The 9,968-nt window shown below is 43.0% G+C and overlaps 1 protein-coding gene across 1 annotated transcript; it reads left to right on the top strand.

Annotated features, from left to right (window-relative positions):
- Positions 1 to 5,583: 5,583 nt before the first annotated feature.
- On the top strand, positions 5,584 to 6,435 carry LOC308146517 (troponin T, fast skeletal muscle isoforms-like; the record flags this gene model as incomplete). Its single annotated transcript, XM_080518390.1, has 1 exon — positions 5,584 to 6,435. One exon carries the CDS (start codon positions 5,584 to 5,586, stop codon positions 6,433 to 6,435), a length of 852 nt encoding a protein of 283 aa, XP_080374516.1.
- Positions 6,436 to 9,968: the final 3,533 nt, after the last annotated feature.

Here is a 9,968-nt window from a genome sequence, read left to right as displayed (position 1 = left end):
GGATGATAAAAACCAGTCTTTGTGACATTTTTGATGTGTGAGATAAAATTAAGCTCAGAGTCAAAAGTTATGCCCAGGTTCTTTACAGATGAAGATGAGTTAAAATCTAGCAGTTTTGGTAAAAGTTTCTCTCTCTGGTGTTCAGGACCTACGACTAAAATCTCTGTTTTGTCCTGGTTGAGCTGGAGGAAATTTGCTGCCATCCATGACTTGATATCTAAAATACAGTTAAAAAGGGCATCAATCGGCCTTGTGTCATCAGGAGACATGGCCACATACAGCTGTGTGTCGTCAGCATAGCTGTGGAAGCTGACACCGTGTCTCCTGATGACATCCCCTAGTGGCAGCATGTATAAATTAAAAAGGATTGGGCCTAAGATCGACCCCTGGGGAACCCCTTCTGGTACATCACCGTTCCCTGGGAGTAAATCAGCTGTCACAGATGTTACCCAGGATGTGCAAGAAGGCAGGGACACACGTCTTACACCAACCACAGCCTGACAGCCATATAGAGACTATCTGATGCGGGACTCAAGGGAGATCATGGCAGTGAGTGGGCATAGGTGAGATACTTCATGCCAATTTTGATTCATGGATAATGTGTCGCAGAACATAAAATAGATATCTAAACAAAACCTATTTTGCAGGTCTAAAAGCTCGCTAAAAAGTTACTGGAGACCATCTATGGAGAGCTGGAAACAATAGAGCCAACGTGCTGTCTGATCGAGCTGTTAACTCATCAGAGACGCACATTATGCCACCGTGTCACCAATATGCCAACTCTTATTTCAGTTGGTGCACAATAAATGGAAACATTCAGATAAATGTAAATTATACAAAGTAGCGGTAATGTGCACAAGTAACAAGCTTGTGTGTAGGAAATGTTTATGTGTAGCCTGGTGACAGCCTTGTCTCCCTTCCAGTTGCTTAACTATTTGTGTTGGCGGAGCCAAATAAATGATTATGTAAACAAACAAATCATAATCTCTTGTCTCTAATTACTGTTAACTAATAAAATGCAGTTGAATAACTTTTGTATAAAAGCCATATCGCACTCAAGGTCGAGCTGTTGCGCTGAATATCAGCACTGGTGTGATGATATGCGGCTTTGTGCCTATGGCTGAATCACACCAGTGCTGATACTCAGTACAACAGCTCGACTGAGTGTGATATGGCCTGAGTAAAGTCAACAGATATACTTTAATATGTAAACAATTAATACTGGAATTTGTAAATTGCTGAACGATGACTTCATAAAACTGTGGTAACAAAAGTGGTTTATTCAACCAAAACCCTCAAATATAAAATCCCAGAGCGTAATACAAAAGGTGGGCATTTTACCTATACCTACGTTCTTATTTAACTCAGGTGCAAAAAAACCCGGAAAACTCAGCACAGCAACAGCTTATCTGCCTCTTTTGTGGCAGCATCAATTCGGCTTTTGATGTAGAACTTTACTGCTGTCCAGTTCCTGTCCTGCAGAACCTGAAGCCTATCTAGCCAGAACATGATAGAAAACCTCTTTTTTAACTCAATAAATTCAGAGCAGCAACAGCTTATCTGCCTCTTTTGGCAGCAGCAATTCGGCTTTTGATACATAACTTTACTGCTATCCAGCTCCTGTCCTGCAGAGCCTGTGGAGACTCCTCAATACATCTCACACAGTCTGCTTTGCCTGGGACCCTCCTGGAACGTATGAAGCTCTTCAGTGTCTTCTCCACTGCCTGGATCTCCTTCCACGACCACTTCCTTCTCCTTTGTGATGAACCTGCATCAAGTACAACAATAGCTTACTGTTCTTGAACACTGAATCCAAACTATTCTCCACTGCCTGGATCTCCTTCCACGACCACTTCCTTCTCCTTTGTGATGAACCTGCATCAAGTACAACAATAGCTTACTGTTCTTGAACACTGAATCCAAACTAATCAACATTAAGCGCAGGTTGTCTACTATCAAGAAATCCTTTGCACCAAATTTGAAATAGCAGAGTGCTTAAAAACAGTTGAGCAAAACTAGTTATACACCAAATGCCTAACTGGTTTTACCGTTGAGGCTGATCAGAGTATACAGGCCATTCAACAGTCTCTACTTTGTACACAGAATCAACTTTAACCACATTAAAACTTCAATCACCAAACAATATGATTGACAGTTATAGAACAACAATAACTGATAGAAATGTATTAAATTCTGTCCTGGTCTATAAACTAACCATTATCTAGAGTGTTGATACTTTTTGACAGTTATTAGACTTCAAAGACGACCTCATGAGTGTTGAGATCAACAACCTCAGGTTTAACCAGGTTACCAGAGGGGTGTACTATGAAGTGAGTTTAGTGGGTTAGTGAGGCATGTTGAGTCTAAAGCCCGGCTTTCCTCTATCACAAATCAGTAAAGTTAATAATTTCCCTTTAATGTGACTGAATAAATTAATTTCAATGTTTCGCATGTTATACGACACAAATCTTGACTAGGTCTATGCTATTTTTACAGTTAAAAAGGTCTTTGTTGTCATTGTACAGAGACAATAGGCTATGAGATTTAGTCTCACTTTCAATGAAACACGCTCGCATTCTATAATTATCCCCCGCCGTGGCTGATAGGCCCCGAAGGGGGATCTTGAAATAGTCTCCGTACGTCCGTCCGTTCGAATGTTTCTACCTATATCTCGGCAACCCCTGGGCCCACAGTGACCAAACTTCACATGTGGATACATCTCAGAGGGGGAAGGGATGCTATGGTGACCTTGACCTAATTTGCATATTAAGTAGGTCACGGGGTCACGAAGTGCTTAAAAACACATTTTGGGCTCTGGAGGCCTAGGTTTTTGAGCTAGGGCTTTGAAATTTTATACACACATGATACACACTCCAGGGATAAACTCCAGCATACCAAGTGACCTGACCTTGACCTTGAAGATTGGTAGGGTCTGAAGTTTGCTCGTCATGGTTGCACAATACATGTATTTTCATATAAACATTTCTCCTCATTTGTGTGCTGCCTTAGAGCTGGCTTTGTGAGAAAATATAAAGCCCTCCGGCGGGGGATTAGCCGAGCAACCGCCTTCTTGTTTTTTTTTTTTTACTGTGTCAAAGCTGATGATGGTGATGTTCCCCATGATCATGTGGTTATCAGGCCTGATGAAGTCAGTTGTGCTATTGGGAAGCTGGCTTCAAACAAATATTGTGTCCTTGATCAGATTAAAGATTCACAAAAGGATCATTATCAGCACATGTCTAACCACAAAGGGTGTTGCCTTTTGTCTCTTATCAGCATTTAATTGTCTTCAACAATCAAATAACTGCCTTTTTTGTAAAGAATATATGCATACTAACAAGTATTAGAGGAATTTAAAGCTAAGGATCAATTTTTATTTGAATACTTGTGTCCTGATGCTGTATACTCATGATTCATATTAATCATGTCCTTACAAATATCAAATATCTTAAATATAAGATTAAAAAAAAAGTCAAAATAGAAACAGTTAATTTTAGTAGTGGTAGTAGAAATTGGAGGTAACAGAAATTAATGGTTTGAAAAAGGGGTCATAATAGTACAATATATTCCATTGATGTAGTGTATTTACAATTATTTAAAAAAAAGTGATAAAATCCAAGACTTTGTCAAATGAAAATAAGAATGTAATAAATTTTTTTGGTCTATAATGGGGTATAATTGATTAAAAAACAACTTGAATTTAAGCTATATTACCAAGCTGTCATTCTACCTTTGACCCATAGGGGGGGGAGTAGAGAGTGGCACAATGTGACACACACAACAAATCAGTGAGGACTGCAGTACCAGTGTGTGTCCACTAGGAGCGCATCAAATTTCACACACTTTCAAATTTTTCATGTGTATAACCCCATAGGGACACATGTAGGAAATTGTATGAGGTGCCTTTATTCCAAGTTTTACGGCTCTAGGAGGCTTCTACCCGGTGAATCAGGTCCCCATCTGGTGAGTGTGCAGTCAGGTTGACGTCCCCACCGGTATAGAAAAACGAGAACACACACACACCAAAAATAGACACCAGGTTTGTCACAAGTTGATTAAAACAAAGACAGTTTGCAGTCTTAAAGCAATCGCCACTGGTATGTATGTATGTATGTATGTAGTTCATCAACTTTTCTTAGATACTATTCACCTGACTGGCGTGAAATCTTCAGCAATGATTCGTCATCATCCAAGGACCATACGATTAAACAGCTCATGGATAGGGAAGATATTTACTCCGTTGTGTGGACACATTCCATTCTCCTCCAGCCGGGCGCACATAGGAAACAATTCAGCAATTCAAATGACCATGAAAAATGAGGGAAGGCGTGGTGTGTATTGCTTATAATCCATTGGTTTCCATGGTGACAAATGCGCCACTGAAGAAGGTTTGCATTCTACCGAGTGCCCCTTCTAGTTTTTGTAATGAAACCACACTCACACGTGTAAGCAGACGACAATATACTTTAAATATTAACACGTTTTTGCTCACATTGTTCTTGAGCTGAACTCAAAGACCAAAGACTTTTTCTATGTTCACAAAAGGTCTATTTCTCACAAATGTGTCTAAATGTGTGATCGTGAGCGCGTCTCCTTTGCCGAGATGATCCATCCACCTCACAGATTTGACAAATCTGACAAATCTCACAGATTTGACAAATCTCACAAATCTCACAAATTTGACAGATCTGACAAACTCAGCACAGAAAGGCCTGTACTCCAACAGGGGTATTTTTACTTTGAGGCGCTAACCACCATAACAGTATAGGAAGTTTTTAAATGCTTAAAAATCAATGTAAGTATTGTTAATATCCGATTATTGTTTAAATAGGACCATAGAGTTTCTGCCGCCACAGATTCTGACAGAGGATAAAATGTGGTCAATCCTAATTCAAGGACTAATCCTTGAATTAGGATTGACCACATTTTATCCTCTGTCAGAATCTGTGGCGTCCTCTGTGTGGAGTTTTGTGCAGCATTATTACAAGTTAAAGCGCGCTTCACTGGGACTTTAAATGAATCCCTCGTGGTGCTACCCGGGCTCAACGTTCCTCTGACTGATGTCTCGTTCTGGAAAATATGCCAGCTGCAAAACTTGCCGTCTTATAGTCGACACTGGCTCTGACGTGCTGAAGAGATTGAAACGTGCTTCGTTCATGGACGTTTTTTAAGCGCCTCATAACTCCACACTGTGGAGAAGTTGTGGAACATTTCTCTTTAATCCCCCTTGAATTGTTTGGCGTTTCTTTCCCTGATCTCTTTAAAGGTCCACACATAATTTCTCCTGGAGGTTACTACTTGTGGCTTTATGGGACTGGCGAGCACAAGTGTGTGTGTGCATCTGTTGTGCCTCTGAAATAGTCTCTCATCTTGTCCTTACAAAGGAATGAGGAGGGTCGCGTTAGGCAGGAGGAGAGCGGGGTGGGGGGGGTTTAGGGGACGACGGACAAAACTAGATGAAGGAGAAAATAGAGCACTCCATCTGTCTCCAGCGTGGTGGATGCCTGGTCACATGACGGAGGCAAACCTTTAAAAACCCTCCTTCTGTGTGGCAGACACTTCTTCTCCCTGTGAGGCGCCATCATGTCAGACACTGAGGACATTGTGGAGGAGTACGAGGACGAGGAGGATGAAGAGGAGTACGAGGATGAGGAGGAGGAGGGAGAAGAACAACATGTGAACGAGGAGGAAGAGGTTGAGGAAGCGGAGGAGAAGAAGAAGAAGGGAGAGGAGCATGAGCACGAAGGAGAGTCCAAACCTCGTCCCAAGACCACGTACGTGCCAAACATCTCCCCTCCCAAGCTCCCCGACGGCGAGAAGGTGGACTTCGACGACCTCCACCGCAAGAGGCTGGAGAAGGACTTCAACGACCTCCAGACGCTGATCGAGCTGCACTTCACCAACCGGCAGAAGGAGGAGGAGGAGCTGATGGAGCTGCGCAGCCGCATAGAGCGGCGCCGCTCTGACCGGGCCGAGCAGCAGCGCGTCCGGGCCGAGCAGGAGCGCGAGCGGCAGGCCCGGGTGGCCGAGGAGCGGGTGAGGCGCGAGGAGGAGGCGGCCAAGCTCCGCGCCGAGGAGGAGACCAAGAAGAAGAAGATCTTCTCCAACAAGTCGTTCGGCGGCTACCTGCAGAAGGTGGACCAGAAGAAGGGCAAGAAGCTGACGGCCCGCGAGGAGAAGAAGAAGGCGCTGATGGAGCGCAGGAAGCCGCTCAACATCGACCACCTCAACCAGGAGAAGCTGGCGGAGAAGGCGCAGGAACTCTGGCAGTGGCTCCACCAGCTGCACGCCGAGAAGTTCGAGCTGGCCGAGAAGCTCAAGAGGCAGAAGTACGAGATCTACGTGCTGCGGAACCGAGTCAGCGACCACCAGAGGGGCTCCAAGGCCTCCAAGACCCCCCGCGGGGCCAAAGGCAAGTCTGGCTCCTGCAAATGAGCATCGGTGGCATTCGGATTACAGCTGGACGATTTAACGCTTATTTCCTATTCTCATGACGAAAGCTTTCAGGGACTAGATTATAGATTATTCCCCTAGTGAGATTAACTGTATTCCCAATCATTCAGTTTAAGTTTGTCAGGTTTGAATTCTCTTTCTCTTCGAGCTTTGTATTTTGTTTTAAACCTAAATCTTCTCTAAAAGCTGTTCAGCTTCACTTATTATGTAGAATTTTTCACTCTTGTGTTTCCTCGTTTTTTTTCCAAATAAATTGAGATTTGTGTCATTGTGAGTAAGAATTCAACGTGTCTCCGTTTATCCGTTTGAGACGTGCGAGCCTGAGACAAGGGTCGATCAGAAACGTTCTTTATTTGGGTGTAACAGTGTGTTGAGGGGTGAGGAAGTCAAACAGGTGCTGCACAGCTGAACGTTGGCGCCTCTAATTCAGTCTCCTCACACTTCAGCTTCGAAGTGTTTTTAGCATAAAAGACTCAGATGTTGACCAGAAGGTCGCGGAGTGAAAGAAGAATCTCACACATGGAGATTTATTGTCAATGTTTACCGTTTGCAGAGAACTAACTACAAGTGAATTGAACATTTTAACTCTAAGTTGTTGTAAAAGGACTCGGGATGCTCGATATTGGCTTTTCTACCGATATCCGATATTCCGATATTGTCCAACTCTTAATTTCCGATACCGATATCACCGATACCGATATCACCGATACCGATATATGCTGGCTTTTTACATCAAAACTGTTAGGTAACAACAACATAAAATATGTCCTACTGTGGAATTAGCACATTATGCCTAATTTTATCGTGATGCCCCACTGGATGCATATGTGAATCAAACATGGCTTTCCAAATGTACACACTGAGAAAAATAAGAGAACAACAACTTAAATTATGCAAAAAAGTGCCATATTTATTTAGTGTTAGAGAGAAACCTCAACAACAAACTCAACAACACCACAGACAATATTAAAAAAAAAAGGAAGAGGCATATCTTCAGTCCATTAGTTGTAAACAGTCAATGAATGAATAACTGGCCATAACTTGTCAAATAATATACTCAAACTGGGCTCAATCTCTTTTAAGAGTAACAAAATAGTGTAAATATAAACAAGAAAGGCACAGAAATGCTCATAAAATCAAAACAGCCCTCCTTTAAAGTGCAACAAAAACAAAGACTGAAGTTGACTCGTCCACATAACTGGTCTATTTCTTTTCCCCATGTCCTCATGTGTAAGAGGGAGATTTTTCTGTATGAATACAAGCATCTCAGCATCTCAGCAATGTATTGGGGCTTCACAGTAAATTGGTGCTTGCAGGCATTAATGCATGGCAGTGCACAAGTCTATTTATTATTTTCCATCTTCTTTTCTTTGTATAAAATGGAAGCAAAACATACGTTTTCAATACCTGATAATGAAAGGATGCAGTTGGATGAGCTCGTACTTCCTCCCACACCTTTTTGGAAATGTTTTATTATCTCCTTAACATAACATCCTACACTGCCTGCTTATCAGCCCATCAATGTCTGTTATATTACTTCTCTCTGTAATATTCTCCCTGCAACTCTTTAAAGCAAAAAAAAAAAAATGAATCAGTCAAAACAAGCAGGCATTACGTTGTGACTGTAGAGGAGTTTTTTTAACAATCCAATGCATTCTAATGGCAGGAAGCCAACAAGTATTGGGATTTTGAAAATGTGATCCTGCTTCGTGTCGAATGGAAGTGTTGAACAATGAGAGGCTGCCTCCACTAGAGGGCGCTAGAAAACCAACTTGTGGCATGTGAGTGTTGGAAGCTGCATCCTTGAGGGATTCGACCAGACTTGTCAAACTCAGGAGCCACAATCAGCTCAATTTCATCTTGAGTGGGCCGCACCGGTAAAATAGAGCCATAATAACCTTGACATTTAAACTTAAAAGTTTTTCTTTACTGTGGTGGAGAGTATATATGATAAAAAAAAACCAACTTTGATATTTTGGCAGAACCAAACATCTCGTCGTGAAAATGACTCTCCTGGAAAACATGGAAAACATATCAAATTAGATTCACATTAGATGCCCATACCTATTAGATAAGAATACATTTTTATCTCCAGTTAAAAAAAAGTCGTCCTTAAAGATCTGAGTGAACCAAGCGGCTCTAGTTCTGCTCTAACAGGAGTCGTCTTGAGAACAAGCAGACAGGACAAATTACAGGTTGTAAGTTAACTGAGTGTGAACAGAAACCAGCTTGTGCAAATTAACATTTCACTTCTATTGAATGATCTGTCCTCAAAGCGTCTCAATCTACTACCAACCATGCACTACGGCAAGGTATCCCAACGATCAGCCACAACATTAGGACCACCGGCAGGTTGCTCTTTATCATGCCATCTGCATGTTGCTGGGATTTATTATGGCAGCAAGTGGTTTCAGTTGTAAGTTGATGTGTTAGAAACAGAAATATGGGCGAGGTGGAGGATTTAAGGACGTTTTTGAAATGGACCAGAGAATCTTGAGGACCACAGCTCCTCTGATCAGTTTGAGATCTTTCAATGATGTTTTTCCAGCACGTTCTGAGCACGTCTCAAAGCTCCAGGTCAAACAACAGGTGGTCAGTTCCTCTGACGTCTTTCTTCATTTGGATTTAATCAGTGTCTGTCAGAAGTGGTCCAAGAAAAGGAAAGAGTTCATCTCACAATGTGAGAACAAGGTGCTCGAAGAGGGCGAGTCGGTGGCTGCAGTGTGATGCTTTGGCCAATGTTCTGGTGGGAGACCTTGATGGTGATGACATCACTGTGGACCCCTGCCCCCTCCCTGGTGGCCCACCAAGGATTGTTGCAGACCATGTGCTTCCTTTTGCTGCTCCAGTTGCTGATTTGACCTCCGACTTCCACATTTTTCAATCTAATTGAGTATTTCTTGGATTGAATGGACCAACAAGTCCGATCCAGTTGGCGCCTTTGCTCATATTTTATTGTTGGATAACCACCGTTGTCTTCCAGCCAGCTGAAGAATAAAGTCATGGCTTATTGGTGTGTGTGTGTGTGTGTGTGTGTGTGTGTGTGTGTGTGTGTGTGTGTGTGTGTGTGTGTGTGTGTGTGTGTGTGTGTGTGTGTGTGTGTGTGTGTGTGTGTGTGTGTGTGTGTGTGCGTGCGTGCGTGCGTGCGTGCGTGCGTGCGTGCGTGCGTGCGTGCGTGCGTGCGTGCGTGCGTGCGAGCCCGCTGCATTGGAATCCAAACTAAATCTAGAGCCTGACCCCAGTTTGAGGTCGAAGGCACGATTCCCCCCCAGTTGCCCCAAAGTTCTGCCCCTGCAGGCGGGCAATTCTCCACTGCAGTGAAAACCCCCAGTCATTACCAGCAGTGAAACATGTGTCAAACCAAGGTTCAGGGGCATTTCTGTCCCCCGCAGCTCCAGTGGCGGAGCTAGACTTTTATCCTTGGGGTGGCCAAGGCTATTTCAGGGGGTCCACAGACTGACAAGGAATTTGTTTCTCGATCAATGAATTGCAATTTGAGTCTCTTAATGTTGAAA

This window comes from Blennius ocellaris, assembly GCF_963422515.1.
Source record: "Blennius ocellaris genome assembly, chromosome: 22".
Lineage (NCBI taxonomy): Eukaryota > Metazoa > Chordata > Actinopteri > Blenniiformes > Blenniidae > Blennius > Blennius ocellaris.
This window is presented reverse-complemented; position numbering and strand designations above follow the sequence as displayed.